General features: G+C 44.9%; 2 protein-coding genes across 2 annotated transcripts in view; one reads left to right on the forward strand and one right to left on the reverse strand.

Annotated features, from left to right (window-relative positions):
• The first annotated feature begins 1,171 nt into the window (after positions 1–1,171).
• MAP1LC3B (microtubule associated protein 1 light chain 3 beta) lies at positions 1,172–19,313 on the forward strand. Its single transcript, XM_032612617.1, has 4 exons — positions 1,172–1,314; positions 9,289–9,344; positions 12,184–12,290; positions 13,420–19,313. Exons 1-4 carry the CDS (start codon positions 1,275–1,277, stop codon positions 13,592–13,594), a joined length of 378 nt encoding a protein of 125 aa, XP_032468508.1. The 5' UTR covers positions 1,172–1,274; the 3' UTR covers positions 13,595–19,313.
• Positions 17,574–20,502, reverse strand: part of ZCCHC14 (zinc finger CCHC-type containing 14) — a 57,639-nt gene continuing 54,710 nt past the window's right edge. Inside the window, exon 13 of the mRNA XM_032612615.1 lies at positions 17,574–20,492. Within this exon, the coding sequence (XP_032468506.1) occupies positions 20,437–20,492 (56 nt within the window). The 3' untranslated portion in view covers positions 17,574–20,436. The remainder of the gene's footprint in view (positions 20,493–20,502) is intronic.

Raw genomic sequence — 20,502 nt, forward strand, 5'->3', positions numbered from 1 at the left:
TAATTATAGAAGATACTTGGCTACTCTGTAGAGAAAGAAATTCCAGGTGCATTGGAACCCCTTTGAGAAATATATTTTAGTAGGTTTTGTACGTTTGTATAATAACTGTGTATTAGCACAATCCAATTACTTTATGAAACAGACATTTTAAGAAAGGCTTTTACAAACTTAAAAAGGGGAAAATACTTTCAAAGTATGAAATATTAAACAGCAAAAACAGCCAAAGAATCACGTGCTGTTCATTCAGATACCTGTTTATCAGATGTTTGAGTTGGGCAATAACTGATTTGATAACTAAACGTTGCGTAGTATCTATATTCTACCAGGCTCCTTTCATTTGCTCCTCAGAAAGCACTTGGAGTTCTAAAATAGTATGGCCCTCTTACACACGAGTCGGAGACTGAGAAAAATGGTTACGTATTCAAGGTAGCTCAGCTAGTTAGTGTTTTAAAGACTGAGCGGTGTGAACACGGGTAAGACTCCGTATCTGAGACCAGCAGAGACGAATGAAAGGCAGTGAACCCTGCCCAGGTGTGGGCAGGCCCGCGCCCTGTCAGCGAAGGTGATGCCCAGGGCTCATTCGACCACCTGAGTTACCTGAGGTCGGATGCTGAGCTCAGGGCACGGACTTTCTCCAGGGCCGGACTTTACCGACCATAACCTGAAATAACACAGTTGCGGTTCTTTTCCTAGTTGGGACAATGCGTGCCGGAAGTTACCAGTGGACAGTTTCCTTAAAAAAGAGGAGAAAACTGAGACGTACTTGACGTGGAAGCCAACGAAAACAAAGACACAAAAAGCCGCTGGCGGAAAAGCACCAGCAGCCCCAAAGGAGGCAGGGGCACAACACCCCTTTATTTTCAGGTGCAAACATCACCAGGCATCAGAACCGGCACCGGGAACAGGAGCGCGGCCGAGTCGCGGAAGCTCGGCCGCAGGGGCAGCACCGTGCGTGTCTCCGCGGCGCGTTTCCGCGGGTCACAGGCCGATCCAGCGCTCGCGCTCCCCACGCGGGCCGCCGACCGCCCCGACTCCCGCCAGCCCCGACCCCTCCCCGGGCGCGGCGCTCGTCCTGCTTCCGCCACGCCCGCCATGGCGACGGCGGCGGCCCGCTCCTGGCCCCGCCCCCCGGGACGCCGCGCAGGTCATCTGACGCGGCTGCGGGCTGAGAAGACACAAGAGCCGTCGCTGTCGCCACAGTCGGAACCGTCTCAGCCACCGCCTGGAGCCGCCGGGACTCTCCACCTCGCCGCCCCCGCCCAGCCTGCCGCGCCATGCCGTCGGAGAAAACCTTCAAACAGCGCCGAACCTTCGGTGGGTGCCGCGGGTCCGGCCGCTGACGGAGGGCCGGGGGCTGAGGGGTCGAGGCGGTGGGGCCGGCCCTGGCGGAGGAGCTCCGGAGAGGGCGGACGGGCCGAGGTGCCGAGGGCTGAAGGGCTGAGCCAGGCTGAGGCGGGGGCTGCGGGAGGGCCGGGCCCGGGCGGCCGAAGGGCCGAGGCGGGGGCCTGACTGCCGAGGGCTGCCGGGCCCAGGGGACTGCGGGCCCGAGTGGCCGGAGCGCGGGGGCCGAGGGGCCGAGGGTGCACTGGCGCGGAGCTGCTGAATCACCTTTTGGCTCCGGGAGGCCGGGCGGGTTGTGGGCTCGGGGCCCGTCAGCCCTCCAGCCCTGGGGTGTTAGGTCCCCACGACGAGACGAGCGCGAGCCGCGCAGGGGGTGCCCTCCTTGTAGGGGAGGCTGGCCCGGGCGTCGGGCTGGGACAGGTTCTCGGAAGTGGTGGCAGCGGGGGTGCAAGGCAGTCGTCTTCTGGTGCGTCGTCCGGGTCACACCTGGTCCCTTTACGCGTCAGGCCCTCCGTGGAGAGGAGTGACTCCGAGGCCGCGCCTCCTCACGCCTGCCCCTTCCCCTGCAGCCCCGCGTGGCCGGGACGTCTTGGTCCTATTTGTGGCACAAGAGCTAGGGTGGGTGGCTCTTCTAACCGGCGTGCGACAGCATTCTTTGACAGCAGCGGCGAATCCGTTCTCTCCCAGTTCAGGCTAGAATCCCCAGTTAGCTTGCTGGCATTTGGTTGAAACTGGAGGTGACACCATCACAATATTTACTCCTCCACAAAACCCATGGGAAGGAAGTGATTGGTGCTCCCTTTAAGCAAGACGGTTCTGCAGTAACAACGTGGTCTCCTTGCATATCGCTGTGTAGGGCTTGTTTATCTCAGCCCTGGAAGGCCAGGTGGAGTAGGGCGGCACCAGCGTTCCTTCCTGCTCTAATCTTTAGGAGCTTGAGCAGTAAGTATCGCTTTCGTCTACTTTTGTCTAGTTTCCTGGAGTCTAGAAGGAGCCGAGCCTTCACTTGAGCTAGGATATGGTTTTGTGGATCTGGTTATTGATAATTGTTTCTTGTGCCTTGGAAGCTCCAGTAGATGAAATTCACGTTGACCTGTGGAGCATATCCTTTCCGCCTCTTGAAGCGGTTGGTTAGCAAAACTTAGACGTGTCTTTTTTTTTTTTAAAGAAATTTTCTCTTTAGTGACTTTCATGAACTCAAGTTGATACTCATGAATATTGCTTACTTTATATGCAGCCATGAGAACAGCATTTAGAGCAGATTTGCCGTTGTATCTGGCTTCTGTCCTTACAGACTGTGGCATTGAAAGCTAACTGGGGACATTTGTATGGGAAAGATGCCCATTTTCTCATGACCAATACTGTAGTTACTTTCTTTTTGCTTAGAGTATTTTTAGGTTATCTAGAAAAATCGCTCAAGAAGAGTAGGTGGTAAGAGTAGGAAAGGTGAGGAATAACTAGAATAAAAGTGAGAATAAATGAGAATAAAATAGCGAATTAGAAGGAATTCCCCTGGTGCCTGTGGCCTTGAGGGTAGACCAGCAGGTATGCCTCATTTTTTTCTCCATTAGTGTATTTGTGGAGTTTCCTCTTTGTTCACCTTTACTCCCACTCCTCCTTTTTTTCTCCCTGGTCTCCTGACTCTGATTCTTTTTTTTCTACTTTTATTGAGAAATGACATTCATCACTGTATAAATTTAAGGTATTCAGCATGATGGCTTGGTTTACATATATTGTGAAATGATTACCATAATAGGTTCAGCTAACATGCATCTTCTCATAGATAAAATAAAAAAGGAAAATTTTCTCCTTGTGAAGAGAACTCCTAGGATTACCCCCGTCCCCCCACTTTTTTTTAAAAGGGCTCTTTAATAGTCATTTTGCAGGGCTTCCCTGGTGGCGCAGTGGTTAAGAATCCGCCTGCCAATGCAGGGGACACAGGTTCGAGCCCTGGTCCAGGAAGATCCCACATGTCGCGGAGCAGCTAAGCCCATGCACCACAACTACTGAGGCTGCGCTCTAGAGCCTGTGACCCACAACTCCTGAGCTCACGTGCCACAACTACTGAGGCCCGCGTGCCTAGAGCCTGTGTCCGCAACAAGAAGCCACCACAGTGAGAAGCCCACACACCTCAACAAAGAGTAGCGCCTGCTCGCCGCAACTAGAGAAAGCCCACGCACGGCAATGAAGACCCAACACAGCCAAATAAATAAATAAAAATAATTTTTAAAAAAATAGTCATTTTGCAGAAAAATATCACATCATTTAATGGCTACTGCCTTTCCTTGATACTGATTATGGTAATCAGCACTGACAATTTTCAGAGATTTGTAACACAGTAAATGAGGGAAATAAGTTGTTTGGAGATACCTTTTTTTTTTTTTTTTTTGCGGTGTGTGGGCCTCTCACTGTTGTGGCCTCTCCCGTTGGGGAGCACAGGCTCCGGACGCGTAGGCTCAGTGGCCATGGCTCACAGGCCCAGCGGCTCCGCGGCATGTGGGATCTTCCTGGACCGCGGCACGAACCCGCGTCCCCTGCATCGGCAGGCGGACTCTCAACCACTGCGCCACCAGGGAAGCCCTGGAGATACCTTTTTTATAGACACTAAGACCAGCCCCAGTTAGCTTGAACAGTACTGTTCCCAAGTGAGTGAGTTTAGGTTAATTAAAAATTGAGTATATCTCTGCTGTGATATATTCTACCAGGGTTAAAAGGGTTGAGATGAATCTTAGGGCTCGCCCAAAACAACCACTTACTTTTGTGGCCAAAGAAACTGGGTGGGGCCCTGAGAGGTGGAAATCATGGTCCACCTAGTGGCAGAGTCTGGACTTGTACCCTTCTGATAGGAATTCTTCTGTCCTCCAGTAGGTAGCCATCATTTCCAGTACATGAAGTGGGCCAACATTCTGAGTCAAGAGGCAATAGTGTTTCCTTACAAATGGTTTGAAAATTTTTATCAACTTCAGAAGTTGTATTTGAGCAAACATTTTTGGATTCAGTCTTCTCAAATGTCATAATCTCACTCCGTTTTCTTCTAGGGTTGCCCTAGTTTGTTTAATAACAGATCTGTCTCCTAGACATCATTCTGCTGAGATTCAATGTTAAACCTAGATCTTAAGCTTCACCATCAATAACAAAAGGTCTGCATGTTTCGGAAGTTCATGTGATGGTCTAGAATAAATAGCTCCAGCTATGTAACAGGGAGACTGGAGAAGGAGATTTATGCCAACACCTAGGTAACACTCCCTGCTCTTATGCTGTGTCACTCACTGATGGGTGGAATTTTATGTTTTTTATTTATAGGCATATTGGGGAAAATATTTATGGTTCCACTTCAGTGAACTAAATCCTGGAAAATATATGTAAGCCTTACTTTAAATGCCCTAGGGAATCTATCTCAAAGCATCTTTGCAAATAAGACACCGTAGACTCCTAGTTTCTATTTTTGTAAGGCTTATAAGCGTTCTTAGAGACAGGAAGAGGAATCTGGGGAAGTATATCATCCATGTACAAGCCTGAGCCCTGGGAAATACAGACATGACTAGAGCTGGATCCCTGACTGCCAGGGGCAGTCTGTTGAGAAAGGCAAATGATAAACAGATCATCACAGCATTAAGAAAATAATTGGGTAAAAGAAGTGCTCTCGTGTGCCTTTGATCCAGTGGCGTTGGTAATGCTTTTGTTAAATATACTGTTGGCTTCTAAAAACAGCCTTCTATTCAGAGTTAGGCGTCAGCATATACCATATTTATTTAATCACTCTGGGCTCACCACTGGATTTTCATTACAACTGGCCAGGATGCTAAAGACATTCCTGCAGGACTTTGGTACTACTCTTTTCACCTTAGGGAAGTCACTTGTCTTCCTCTGTTGTCCCACCTTTAATGAAAATAATCATTTTTGCCTTCCTTTTTGGATCATATTTTGGGGATAAATCAAGATAAAGAAAACTTTTGACGCTGTAGTTGGACTTTGAAGCCCCACATTTAGAGCCCATTTTGTTTTTTCCTGCTCCACTCACCAAAATAAACCTGTTTTCCTTGCATAACAAATTCTCTCCCCCTTATGCCTGAATGATTCCTTGAACCTTTTAAATTTTTTTGGATGAGCTTTTAAATGTGAAACATTTCGGGGTGTATTAAACTTACTATTTATTGGCTACAGTGAATTAATTAAATTCTGATTTCCCCTTGCTTGTGAAATCTACTCTGACAAGATGGAGGTTTTTGTTGTGAAGATGGCTGATAGCTAAGTGTAGATGGTAGAGCGTCTTTTCTGGGGTAGGACAGACATAGGGACAGGTCTTAGGGCTGAGAGAAATGCTGAAGTATCCATGACACCCCTAGAAATAGAGCGGGGTTCTAAGGATGATAGAAAGGAAAACTCTTCCTTTGTGTCCCCTCTACTCTGCAGTACTCCATAAACACTGCCGCTCACTTCTGACACCAGACAAGCAATGCAGCTAGTTGTCATCCAGTTTAACTCAATTCTAGCACTACCTGGTGATAGCCTCAGATCCAGCAGGTTAAGGGCTCCGTCCCACCTGACAGCCCCCCCCGCCCCCCACCAAAGGCTAATTGCAGGTACAGGTCCTTGCTCTGACTAGCTATAAATCAGTTTCCCAAGACCACCTTGTATTTAATTAAATTACTAGAGTGGCTCCCAGAGCTCAGGAAAAGCCTTTAATTACTAGATTATCAGATTATTGCAAAGGATATTAAAGCGTAGCAGGTGAACAGCTGAATGAAGAGATACATGGGGTAAGGTCCGGAAGAGTGCTGAGCACGGGAGCTTCTGTCTCCATAGAGTTTGGTGATTGCACTCTCCTGCCACCTGGAAGCTCTCCAGACCCTTTGTAAATAAGTTCGTTTGTATTATTTTTTAGATTTTACATGTGATACCATATATGATATTTGTCTTTCTCTGTCTGACTTACTTAGTATGATAATCTCTAGGTCCATCCATGTTGTTGCAAGTGGCATTATTTCCTTTTTTTTTTTTTTTTTTGTGGTACGCGGGCCTCTCACCGTTGCGGCCTCTCACCGTTGCAGAGCACAGGGTCTGGACACGCAGGCTCAGCGGCCATGGCTCACGGGCCCAGCCGCTCCGCGGCATGTGGGATCCTCCCGGACCGGGGCACGAACCTGTGTCCCCTGCATCGGCAGGCGGACTCCCAACCACTGCGCCACCAGGGAAGCCTCTCATTTTTTATTTAATAACAGCATTTATTAAGCATTTACTATGTGCCAGATATTTGCAAGGGGCGTACCAACATTCTCACTGAATCTTTTTTCTTTTCTATTATGGTTTATTACAGAATATTGAATATAGTTCCCTGTGCTATAAAATAGGACCTTGTTGTTTATCCGCTCTGTATGTAGTAGTTTGCATGTTAGTCCCAAACTCCCAATCCAGCACTCCCCACCCTGGTCCGCCTTGGCAACCAGAAGTCTGTTCTCTACGTCTGTTAGTCTCTTTCTGTTTCGTAGATAAATTCATTAGTGTCATATTTTAGACTCCATGTACAACTGATATCATATGGTGTTTGTCTTTCTCTTTCTGACTTATTTCGCTTTGTATGATAATCTCTAGGTCCATCCACGTAGCTGCAAATGGCATTATTTCATTCTCTTTGGCTGAGTAGTACTCCATTGTATGTATGTAACACACCTTCTTTATCCACTCCTCTGTTGATGGACATTTAGGTGGCTTCCATGCCTTGGTTATTGTGAATAGTGCTGCTGCGAACATAGGGGTGCACATATCTTTTCGAGTTAGAGCTTTCTTCGGATATATGCCCAGGAGTGGAATTGCTGGATCATATGGTAGCTCTATTTTTAGCTTTTTGAGGAAACTCTGTAGTGTTGTTCTCCATAGCAGCTGCACCAGCTAACATTCCCACCAACAGTGTAGGAGGGTTCCCTTTTCTCCACACCCTCTCCAGCATTTGTTATCTGTAGACTTTTTTTTGTGGTACACGGGCCTCTCACTGTTGTGGCCTCTCCCGTTGCGGAGCACAGGCTCTGGATGCGCAGGCTCAGCGGCCATGGCTCACGGGCCCAGCCGCTCAGTGGCATGTGGGATCTTCCCGGACCGGGGCACGAACCCGCATCCCCTGCATCGGCAGGCGGACTCTCAACCACTGTGCCACCAGGGAAGCCCTATTTGTAGACTTTTTGATGATGGCCATTCTGATGGGTGTGAGATGATACCTCATTGTAGTTTTGATTTGCATTTCCCTAATAATTAGTGATGTTGAGCATGTTTTTATGTGCCTATTGGATGTCTTCGTGGATGTCTTCTTTGGAGAAATGTCTATTTAGGTCTTCTGCCCATTTTTTGATTGGGTTCTTCGTTTTGCTGAGTTGTATGACCTGTTTGTATATTTTGGAAATTAAGCCCTTGTCGGTCGCATCATTTGCAGATATTTTCTCCCATGCTGTAGGTTGTCTTTTCGGTTCTTTTTTAATGTCTCCTTTGCTGTGCAAAAGCTTGTAAGTTTGATTAGGTCCCATTGTTTATTTTTGCTTTTATTTTTACTGCCTCGGGAGACTGACCTATGAAAACATTGCAGTGATCTATGTCAAAGAATGTTTTACCTCTGCGCTTGTCTAGCTAGGAGTTTTATGGTTGTCCTCCCTCCCATTTAGGTCTTTAAGCCATTTTGAGTTGATTTTTGTGCATAGTGTGAAGGTGTGTTCTAGCTTCATTGATTTACGTGCAGCTGTCCCACTTTCCCAGAACCACTTGCTGAAGAGACTGTCATTTTTCCATTGTATATTCTTGCCTCCTTTGTTGAAGATTAATTGACCGTAGGTGTGTGGGTTTATTTCTGGGCTCTCTGCTCTGTTCAGTTGATCCATATGTCTGTTTCTGTGCCAGTACCACACTTTTGGTTTCTGTAGCTTTGTAGTATTGTCTGAAGTCTAGGAGGGTTATGCCTCCTGCTTTGCTCATTTTCCTCAGGATTGCTTTGGCAATTCTGGGTCTTTTATGGTTCCGTATAAATTTTAGGATTATTTGTTCTAGTTCTGTGAAAAATATCATGGGTAATTTGATAGGGATCACGTTAAATCTGTAGATCGCTTTGTGTAGTATGGCCACTTTAACAATATTTTTCCAGGGACTTCCCTGGCAGTCCAGTGGTTAAGACTCTGCCCTTCCAATACAGGGTGTGTACATTCAGTCCCTGGTCGGGGAACTAAGATCCCACATGCTGTGCAGCCAAAAAAAAAAAAAAATACCAATATTCTTCCAATCAAAGGGCATGGGATATCTTTCTGTTTCTTTGAATCATCTTTAATTTCTTTTATTAATGTTTTATAGTTCTCAGTGTATAACTCTTTCACCTCCTTGGTCAGCTTTATTCCTAAGGTGTGGTTTTTTTTTTTCTTTTCTGGCTGTGTTGGGTCTTTGTTGCCGCGCACAGGCTTTCTCTAGTTGTGGCGAGCGGGGGCTACTCTTCGTTGCAGCATGTGGGCTTATTGCGGTGGCTTCATTTGTTGCAGAGCACGGGTTCTAGGTACATGGGCTCAGTAGTTGCGGTGCACGGGCTTAGTTGCACTGCGGCATGTGGGATCTCCCCAGACCTGGGCTCGAACCCGTGTCTCTTGCATTGGCAGGCAGATTCTTAACCTCTGAGTCACCAGGAAAGTCCCTGGTGTGATTTTAAAAGGTAGCTTTTTTACATTCCCTTTCTGATATCTCATTGTTAATGTAAAGAAATGCAACCAATTTCTGTATGTTAATCTTGTATACCAACCTTTGCCAGGCATGAAGTGTTAGTGTTTGGTTTCTCTCAGTTCTAGGGAAGATGTCTTTACTGCTTTGCTCTGCCACAGCTAAGGATAGGTGGATTCAGATGTGGAAGTCACCAGGTAAAAATGCAGGGAAGAAGCTGCATATTTGGCCCTTAATAATGCCTGTGTTTCGTCCTTTCCTTTGCAGAACAAAGAGTAGAAGATGTCCGACTCATCCGGGAGCAGCATCCTACCAAAATCCCGGTAGGTGGTCTCCGCGTCAGTTGTTACTAAGGGACGCAGACGAGGGCACGGCTTGAACGGTGGTCTCCGCGTCCGTTGTTACTAAGGGACGCGGACGGGGGCACGGCTTGAACGGTGGTCTCCGCGTCAGTTGTTACTAAGGGACGCGGACGAGGGCATGGCTTGAACGGTGGTCTCCGCGTCTGTTGTTACTAAGGGACGCGGCCGGGGGCACGGCTTGAACGGTGGTCTCCGTGTCCGTTGTTACTAAGGGACGCGGCCGGGGGCACGGCTTGAACGGTGGTCTCCGCGTCCGTTGTTACTAAGGGACGCGGACGAGGGCGCGGCTTGAACACAGCTTCTGTACAGTGCTGCTGTGTGCGACTAACTGACGGGTTTCTTCTTTTAATTTATATTTTTTTATTTGTTTGCTTGATTATTTATTTATTTTTGGCTGCGTTGGGTCTTCACTGCTGCACGCAGGCTTTCTCTAGTTGCGGTGATGGGGGGCTGCTCTTCGTTGCGGTGTGCAGGCTTCTCATGCGGTGGCCTCTCTTGTTGTGGAGCACGGGCTCTAGGCGCACAGGCTCAGTAGCTGTGGCGCACGGGCTTAGTTGCTCCGTGGCACGTGGGATCTTCCTGGACCGGGGATCAAACCCGTGTCTCCTGCATTGGCAGGCAGATTCTTAACCACTGCACCACCAGGGAAGTCCCTACCTGATGGGTTTCTATAGGAATCCTCAGCTATGCAACTGGTGTGTCAGTTTCATGACCTAGAATGGAGATACCTTAATCTACAGTTTAATCACATTCTGTTTCCTCCTAAGTCTGAGTTTACTGTGTTAATGTTACACACTTCACAAATCAAGGGTATTTTACTTGCGGGGGAAGGGATAGAGGGGCTAGATCTGTTGGTATTTTATCAGTGAAAGTTGGTATCCACCCTCTTTTGAAGCAAGCAGAGACTACTGCTGTGGGAAATCGGTAGCCCTCAAGATTTAAATGTGACTGCGCATTCCAGGCTGCCTGACTTTGATGCCCCAGAGAAAGAAGGCTCTCCTTATATTTTATTTCTTTGCAGGAGACTGAGTAAAGATGCTGCTCCTGTCATGTGTAGGCCCTCAGATGCTTATTGCTGTGCCCAGCCAGCAGTGTCCTGTGTGCCCTGGATCCTTTGGTGGTGGACCTTAAATAGGTTTCTGCTGAGGCACTAGGTCTAGAGAGAAATGGTCAAGGAGCTTTTGGCTTCAGACAGTGGCTGAGTTCAGGCCTTAGGTTCAAGGTTACTAAGTGATCTTGGGCTCATTACTAAAATTCTGAGAGGAGCAGCCATATCCCCATCTATACAATGGGAAGAGAATCCACCCATGTGGTTGGAAATTTTTGCATAATTCTGGGGACATGATTGTTACCTCTTACAGACCACTTCCAAAGCAACTCCACTGCTGAATTCTGCAGAAGCTTTCATGGTTGGCCTTCTGATTGATCATCTCATACCAAAGTGGGGGAAAAGAAGATGGGAAGATCTGTGGGGCTGGGGTTGTGAGGTGCACAGAAGGGAGAATAGGATGGGTCTGCTCAGCAGTGTCATGACTGTAGGATTCTGTAGTTAGAAGATACGTTTCTTGGACTGGTTGGAAATTTCAGTCTGTCTTCACACTCAGGGCCAACATACGGCCTGGGGATGAGGCTTCTGGGTAATTTCCTTTTCAAGGATTTTCTTCACTTTTGAGTACCTGCTGTGTCTCTTTGCTAGCAGGTACTCGTCAGTCACTGGAGACAAATAGCCAGCCCAACAGTCTGCCAGTATTTGTTCCATAGCCTCCTTCTGAAATGCGAATGTCTGCGTATATCTACAGTCATCTTTTCTGCTAGTAGTTTTAGGTTTTTTACAGAAGTCACATTCATACTTGTAGATGCCATGTTCTGAACACACCTCAGAGATAAAGCTGAGGTAAAGCTGATAAAGCCCAAGGAGGGTGACGACGGCTTGACCAGGCCTTACACAGAACCTCATGTAGGCCCCGTGCAGTGCAACAATACACATACAGGCATTTTTCCCTCTTCTGAAGATTTTCCGTTCCTATCTTACAGCTTCTCATTGTCATGGCAGGGTAAAGAATTGCTCTGTGTGGGGAAGGATGTCTCTGGTGCAGTAAACAGGTAGTATTGAGGCTCAAGGGCAGTCACCAGTTTGCTGTCAGAGCCTACGTAAAGTGGCTTAGAACTAGAAAAAATTTTTTCCTTTATGGAAAGGAGGAAGCATGGCAAGGAGCTAATGGATTTATTTCAAGTCATAATGTGGAACTACTTTTGTTCCCTGCAGAGTTCATCAAGGATATTTTATCAAAATGGCAGGATCTTCGAGACTTCTGCAAAAAAAAAACGTATCTCCAGACCAGCTAATCATGGTCTCTGCTTCTCAGATATTTACTTAGGATTTGAGTCTATTACCAGAGTTAAGATCTTACTTACGCTTTTAATAAAAGTTTTATTCAAAGACTCTCGTCATGTCGCAGGAAATGGTGATAGTAGAACTGGCATAGATTCAGATCTTTACACTTAGAGCTGGTACCCAGCGTCTCTGCTGTTATAAGGCTTGGGGTCTTTTTCTGACTAGGTAGTATATTTTCATGGTTCCAAATACCAGAATTTATAGCAAAGTTTCTTTCCCCACCTCAGGGCTACCTTGCCCCTCCCTGACGGCAGCCATGTTGTCTTGTGCACCATATTTCATAAGGAACAGAAGTGCTGTTTTAAACCCCATTTTGGCATGTGCCAGCTACAACATAGGAAGTATTTTATCGGTTTTTCTTTGTTAATGGCTATTTTTAAATCACTTTTCTGGCTTCTTTTCTAGGTAATAATAGAACGATACAAAGGTGAGAAGCAGCTTCCAGTCCTGGATAAAACAAAGTTCCTGGTGCCTGATCATGTCAACATGAGTGAGCTCATCAAGATAATTAGGTATTTAATCATCTTTTTACTTTATTTCTTTGGGTGACTTCTCATTCTTCATCAGGCTTACAGATAAATCTTCAGTCTAGCTCTGATAAAAATCTATGCAACTTAATAAAACTGTAAGACATTTCACTTCTGAGTTTTTCTATTTCTTACCTGCTGGATCTCAAGTCCCTTCCGATCCTTTCATCATAACATCTATGTAGATGTCTCTTAATCAGAAAAGTTTTATATAGGAAAATAAGTTAAGAGAATGTAGACGTGGTCCAATGGTAATAAATTGCATCAGCTTAGATCTTAGTTTGTAAATTATATTTTGAACTATTTTTATCACATTAGACACTGGTGGCTACTCAGATAGCATACTAGTTTTAAAACTGGCCTCAGGACTTCCCTGGTGGCGCAGTGGTTAAGAATCCGCCTGCCAGTGCAGGGTACAGGGGTTCAAGCCCTGGTCTGGGAAGATCCCACATGCCGTGGAGCAACTAAGCCCGTTCACCACAACTACTGAGCCTGCGCTCTGGAGCCCGCGAGCCACAACTACTGAAGCCCGCGTGCCTAGAGCCCGTGCTCTGCAACAAGAGAAGCCACCACAGTGAGAAGCCCTGCGCACCACAACAGAGACCCAGCGCAGCCAAAAACAAATAAATAATTAATTAGCAAAATAAATAAATAAAACTGGCCTCAGGAAAGTAGTAAGAATGATCTAGCAAGGATTATCATTAATACTTACCATGCATATAGTCGTAGAAAACATCCTGTGTCTTATGAGAAGAAACATTAAAGTCATCGTAAGGCATATATTTCATTTTGCCAAAAGCAGCATTTACAAAATCTTTATACCTTTTTTTTTTTTGCGGTATGCGGGCCTCTCACTGTCGTGGCCTCTCCCGTTGCGGAGCACAGGCTCAGCGGCCATGGCTCACGGGCCCAGCCGCTCCGCGGCATGTGGGATCTTCCTGGACCAGGGCACGAACCCGTGTCCCCTGCATCGGCAGGCGGACTCCCAACCACTGCACCACCAGGGAAGCCCAAAATCTTTATACTTTTATATTGATCCAGGGTGGGTGATATTTTTTACACATTCTCCCTAGGTATTGATGTATCAGCATTTCTTAACGTTTTCTTTCAACAGAAGGCGCTTACAGCTCAACGCTAATCAAGCCTTCTTCCTGTTAGTGAATGGACATAGCATGGTGAGTGTGTCCACGCCAATTTGTGAAGTGTATGAAAGCGAGAAGGATGAAGATGGATTCCTGTATATGGTATACGCCTCTCAGGAGACTTTTGGAATGAAATTGTCTGTGTAAGACTAAAAGAAAATGTGTCTGTTCTAGAATTTAAACCCTTACCAAGGAATAAAAAAGGGATGTTACCAACTGAGATTGATCAGTTCACCTAATCACAGATCATCAAAACAGTAGTGTTCCTGCCTAGGAGTTTTTAGCAAGTTGTTTTTTTGTACTTCAGGCAGAAAAGCTGAGCTCCAAATGAGCACATTCAGCTTTGGGAAACTTCATTATTTAACCTAAGCTGTCTTGTTTTCACATTTAGAAGTTTAAAAATAAAATACTTTGCATTCTAAGTTGCCAATAAAATAGACCTTCAAGTTATTTTAATGTTTTTCCCCCAAAAGGAACTTGCAATTTGAGCATTCAGAGAGACATTCACATTCAGTCTTCTCTCTAGAGAAGAGAACCTGCCAGCTTTGTATAGAAGGGTTTCTACTCGACTAGAGAAATGTCCGTAAGAGGATCTTTAAGCCTAAATTGTCAGGCACAGCCAACCCCCACCCCCAGCCCATTGGCCATAGTAGCTGGCAGAAAGCAGGGTGGACGCGGGTGTATAGGAAATAAGAAGGCTGAGCTGCTGTCCAGGGTTCCTGATTGCTAGTAAGTGTATTTCACATCAGTGCTCTTGTCACAAAGTTTTCATTTGGTTTGTTCTCTAGGCAGTAACGCAAGAAAAATACCACTGCTCAACAGGAACCTTGAATAATTTATAATTTTGGTCAAGTTTCTCAAAAGACCTAGAGAAAGAGAATGACTTTTTTTTTTGTTTTGAATATTCTCTTAAGAGCTCAAAATAGTGCCTGTTTTGGTAAATAAACAAGCAGTTACATGGGTTTCACTCTTTGGGACAAAGGTAGAAAGCTACAGGATACTGAAACAAAAAGCATTAAAATTCAGATACACCTCCTCGACCTTTTGGCTTAAAGCTGTAGATGATCCGTGTTTTATGTTACGTATGTGACTAAAATATGTTATTAAAAAGCATCTTTAAGGGTATTTCAGTTATCACAGTTAGGTCAAGCGGTCCTCAGAATTCCCCCACTCCGTGTGCATGTCGGTTTTGAAAATAGCAAAAGGAAACATGTTCTTCACAGATATTAATGTCAAATGTTAAGCATTTTCAAAGTCCTACTAGAATAAATAACCAGTGCTTCCTATTACCTGCATGGGGTTCACTATGTACTGTTTTTGTGAGAGCTGTCACAGAAGGCTCACAGGCCCCCCTTGAGACTGTACACGTGGCAGGTCGCCATTTATTTACCCTTGTGCATTTAGACGTGTGTGTGTGGAAAACTTGTATCAGTGAGTGGCAGTTATTTATCGTAACTGAGGAAGAAAAAGCAATATTACCGCATATGGGCCCTCAACCCCCATCAACTACTCTTCCCGATGCATGCATCTGTCCACGTGGCTAACTTTTAATATGTATATTTTTACATTATGTAAATTCTTAATTAGCCTGTCTTGTTTAGATTGTATACATCATTATATCTGACATTCTTGTAACTACTATGTGACCGATAAGATTCCTTTAAGAAACTATGCTTTTTAAAGACAAAAGTACCATGCTGAGAGGGGTGACTTACTTATATCCCACATTAGTGGGTGGTTACCCTATTTATAGGATCTTTAAAACAAGTACATTTTTAACGAACTAAGGTGAATAAAGGCACAACTAAAAACTGGCATCAAAGTTCAGTTTAATGGATTCGTATTTGAGACTTGGAGTCTATACCATCCACAGCCAAGTGGGTCATATCCTTTCTAATGAGGAGTGCTGAGGCTGGTTTCACTGTGCCAGGGTGGAGGGACACCCACCTCTGAAGGTCTCTGCCTTGTCATAAGCGCCTCGCTCGCATTGGTCAAGGTCCTGACTTCAAAAAACTCAATTCTCTTCAAGGTACAGACGTGCCACAAAGTATGGGGAGAAGGGATGGGGGAGCGACCTAGGTGTTTGTTTTGTGGAAACAGGCACTTGAAAACCTGATCTAAATGGACAGACGTGTAACACGGAAAGGACTGAGAGTGTGCGGGGCGTTGTGCGGCACATGGGACCTGAGGTGGCCGTGCGGGGAGCTGCGTACAGTACAAACAGCAGATGCGCACGTGCCCTCCACCCTCAGAGGCCCTGGAAGTGACCAAACAGAGGGGCTGCTAGCAGGTGCCAGGAGTGGCCAGCTGTGTCACCTGATGCTACTTACCCGACAGGGGCCCCGACTAGTCCGAGAACCGTGTGCACGTTTTCCTCCGGGTAACCACGGGTCTGACGACAAGACCAAGAGAAAATGGGGACTCCTGCTGGGGAAAAAGCCCCAGAATTCTCCCTCTGGGGCCTGGCACTGCTCAGGACAGCACCGCAGTCCTGGGCGAGCACAGCACCAGCCCAAGTCCAGAGAGGACGTGGCCTTAGGTGGCAGGGCACATTCATCATGAGTTTGGAAAGGTCCAAAGGATACTTGACCTAGTAATGCTGATAATGCTAGTAATGCTAGTAATGCTGATAACCTTGATTGTTCATGGGCACCTGAGAGCTGGAACATCTTTAATCCAACCCCAAATCAATTCACATTTCTATTCACAGCCAGGACACTTCTTAAACACCTAGGAAACTTGACAGAAAATGGATTTAAGACCGGGTGTCCCTTTTGCAATGCTGGGAAGAAGGCGGAAAGGACAGACTCCCTAGTTTGGAGGATCGTGATGCGAAAGGCTGTGTGCTTCACACTCTATCATAGACAAAGACCTAATAAAAAAAGAGACTGCTCTTCCTTTTTTTTAATTTTTATTTTCAGTACATTAAATTGACTCATAAAAACATTCTAAAAATGTACAATTTTTCCTTTTTAACAAAGTATAATAAAACATAAAAACCCCAAAAACAGAATACTTGACATTTACAATTCAAAATCAAATTAGCAGAATATTAAATATTTACAAAACTATATCTTTTAAAAATATTTATAAAGTTACATGCAATTTTGTAGAATTGACATAAAAGAATGGCTCAAAAATGGGAGAATTTTCCTTCATTCCTAAAAAGAAAATATGTCCAATAGAAGCTGGGAAGATTCTTGAGTGTACACGAGGTCTTCAGTTTCAGTACCAAAGCCTGTCTTTGTGCATCTAAGAACTTTACGCATGTGACGGGCTTCTTAACACCGGGGTGACCTGGCAGGCGCACCCCTCCCTCCAATAACAGTGTAGTAACATTGACCTTTGGCCTCAACCAGCACAGTACGTAGTTTGCGAGTGTTGATTAAAGATAACTCACTTTGATTCAGAGCCTCGGGGCTTTTCAGTAACGGAGCCTCTTCAGAACCCATGGCTTTTAAATGTCCCCTACCTCATTCACTGGGAGTCATCTGCACTTTGGAAAGGACGGCCAACACGCTCAGGTTCCACAGGCCCATCCACTGGGACGGGTGGTCGAGCTGAGCAGGGTCAGGGTTTCCCTTACAACCTTTAAGACTTCAACACGTAACGCCATCAGTTATCAGCGTGTAAAACTAGCAAGGCATCAAATAAGCCACCACGGAAGCAGGAGGAGTGATAACGGCAGGGAGCGAGGAGGGCGTGGCCCACTTCCTGCTCAGCACGTGCTCACTAGCAACACTGCAGTGAGTGGACAGATGCAAGCCTCGGTCAGCCTGTGCTCCAACAGGAACGCATTACAGCTGCATAATGTCAGGCAAAGTTACTACCCGCTATGCATCTCCATACGTAGTGTGCCGTGTAAACTAGCTAGGTGGACTTCTTGCGATAAAGGACCTAGAACTCTAAACAGTGAATTAAAATACTGAACCTACTCACTACTGTGTTAACAAGCTGACTCGTGTAGTTTTTTGGAGATGACAAATGATGCTGGTTTTTTAAAATACCCAGTCACGTGTCTGCTTTCAAGAAAATAGCTTTTTCTTTATTATTCTAAGTGCTAGCTCCCATTTTCTCAGTGCTCTTTAGCAATTAGAAGTTTTTAACATTTATACACTTTCCAATGTTCAATATAATCATAAAATAAAAATTAGAAAATAAGGTAGAAAATTGAGTGTTCTGCTTTAAAAAAAAAAAAAGAAGATTAGTGTTTTATCCCAACGTTGTATTCTACTTCAATCTGTACATTCCACTTTCCCCATTCTTGGAGATAAAAAATGGGGTTAGAAACCTTAAAATATGACAGACTACACAGAGCAAAGTGGCTGGTGCCACACCTACCTGGTTGCCACAGCATTTGGAAACTGAGCCCACAATTTCAGGAAAATAAGTAGTTGAAAGGGTCAGTCTGATCTGTGTTTCTAGCTGATGAGGACGTCCTCTGAGGAAATGCCAAATGCTCTTTAGGCTCACTGACTGTGGTTGCTTCTGGAGAGAAATTTCATCAGAGAATACTGCTAGCAAATATTCCCAAGTTCAAGTATGCGATTCACTTGGGAAGAGGTCTCATGGAGCGGCAGCTGAATGCTTTGTGTCCTGGTGTCTCACATTTACGTTTTACCACTCTCAACTCGGAATGGCCTCACTGGAGACATCACTCTGCACATGCACTTTCAAAGACAGCTGGAAGTTTCCCTAAGACTCTGATGACTGGAACACAATGTCTGAACTTATCTCCCTCAATTTGAATGTCATACTTCAAATTGAAGTTCGTTTTAATTTTTTGTCGTATTTAACGCTAACCTCTAATATTTATCAAAACAGTTATAAGGGTAACAACAGACACACTTTCATTCCCCAATGCTGACCACTGAAACAAAAAACCTAAATATGATTTTTTTCTTTTGTCATGAGACGGTTTTCAACAGTTTCACTGTGTTGAATGAAATAGGATTTATTTAAAATAGTTCTTTGTTTAAAAAACCAAAAATTTTAAAAGTTTGGCTTTCAGCACATATCTAGGCCACTGTAACGGCCTTCAGAAATATTAAAATCGTAAACATCAATGAACACTCTAAGTCTTCCTTAAACATAATAATGACAAGTTCCAGTCTAGTACTCTTTAAGGCAAAGTTGTGTCAGTTCTCGTAATTTTGACATTTTGTAGTGTTTATAATTTAAGAGATCAATGTAACATTCCCCCAAAATGCTGTTGTAAGCATCATTACTTCAAAACTGTATGTAATACTGTGTACCAGGAAGAGAGAGAAGAATACAGAGGTCTGTCAATTCTGCATTGCATAGAAATAAAACTCTACTAAAATAAAACTCTTAAAAACTCTACTAAAAGCCTTTCATTAAAAAAATGTAACAACTTTCTGCTTTCGTTTCCGTGAAGCAGGAAACTGATCTCAAAATTTGAAGCCTTACATCACAATGCCTCAAATTCTAGGGGATTCTTTTGATTTACACCAATTTTACATGAGGCTGATTGTCCCATTTGAAGAGTGGTCTGAGTATTGTGATTTTCTTTTTTTAAATAAATATTCAACTGGAAAATCCCTGGGCAAGACCTTACCAATCAATATTTTAATATTGAAGGCTTTAGCATTTAAAACAATATTGTTTGAGCAGAAAATTCCCTTTAGCCTGGAAGCTTTAAGTCCCTAACTTTCGGACCAAAAGCTCTCATTGCAATGGGGTGAAATTGAGAGCTGCGTGGTGGACTTTATTTCCCACCTTGGTAAAACTAGACTTCTGCAGATCTTGTAGCTCTGTCCTGTCAGTGTATTCTCTTTCAGAGTCTTACCACTTTCTATTGTAGTTTTCCAGGTAATTTTTAACGGAACTAACTATTGATACACAGCCTAATACAAAAGAAGTTGACAGGAGAAAATTTCAAATCGTTTGCTCAGAGACTATAGGACTGTATTATTGTTGTTGAAATGTCTGTCTCAAGTGTGAATCCATTAGCAGTGAGCCTTGGGGTCCTTGGGAAGTCCATGGGAGATAAAATAACTTGCAAACTTGGCTAAGGATGTGCAGCATCCATCAGTGCCGCTCACGAGGTGTGCTGCTATCGCGTCTCTGCCAGAGTTCCTTCGTGGTGGAGGACGACAGGACTCAAAGCTCGGAAGGGCTGGGAAGGAGGGTGTCCTCAAAGCTTTGACTACTAGGGATTCTCTGGGACTTGGACCCTTTTAGAAATTAAGTTGTTGCAAGTAACTATTTCTATTTAATAATGTAGTTTAAATTTATTTGTAGGAGAAAAAAAAAAAAGAAAAAAAAAAAAAAACCCTGAAACTGCTACAAGTGCTTTTAGAGAGGGAAGGAAATACTAAAATCTCTGTTGTGTACTAAATCATGTAGCCTGCTGGTGCGGACTCTAAGAACGGATTCTCTGAGCGTCTTGCACTGACCGGTCTCGGGGAGTTCGTCTCCCAGAACTGCAGAGATGGACATCAGTTTCCATTCTTCGGTAGTGCAATCCTTAAAAAGCCCAGAGATTAGTACCTAACCACTTTAAGAACGAAACAGAACAGAACAGAACAAAGGCGACGTTTTCCCTCACCAGGGGTGTCAAGAGTCCGACTGGTAGAACTCCACTTGGAGAACTCCGACCTTCAGTTCTCGATTCCAACCTCACGTAGCTGCCCTGGAATTACGTGTGAGCCTAGAAGGACCAATTACGGCAATGCTCTTCAGGAGACGGGAGGTCTCTGCATTGCAACCAAGGGTGGAGGTGGCCAACTTTCACCCACAGTGGAGATACCCACTAGGCCAGTCCTGACATCAAGCTCCCGTCTAGGATTTTGGCAATAAAACTGAGTTTGATGCACTCCTACGCTAGGTTTTCTATCCAGTCTAGGAAAGTAAAGCACCTTTGGATTAGAAAGATTGAGCTCAACAGCAACTAGACTTCTCAGTTTTGTATTTAATTCTCCTTAGGTCTCCATGGCTTAATAGTGTCCTGTTGCCAGAGAAAAATATCAATCTGTAGAGTCCAGACTTTCTGCTGGAGGGGCATATTTCAACCTAAAAGTACCTGGAGGGGA

This window comes from Phocoena sinus, chromosome 19, assembly GCF_008692025.1.
Source record: "Phocoena sinus isolate mPhoSin1 chromosome 19, mPhoSin1.pri, whole genome shotgun sequence".
In the NCBI taxonomy this organism is placed as follows: domain Eukaryota; kingdom Metazoa; phylum Chordata; class Mammalia; order Artiodactyla; family Phocoenidae; genus Phocoena; species Phocoena sinus.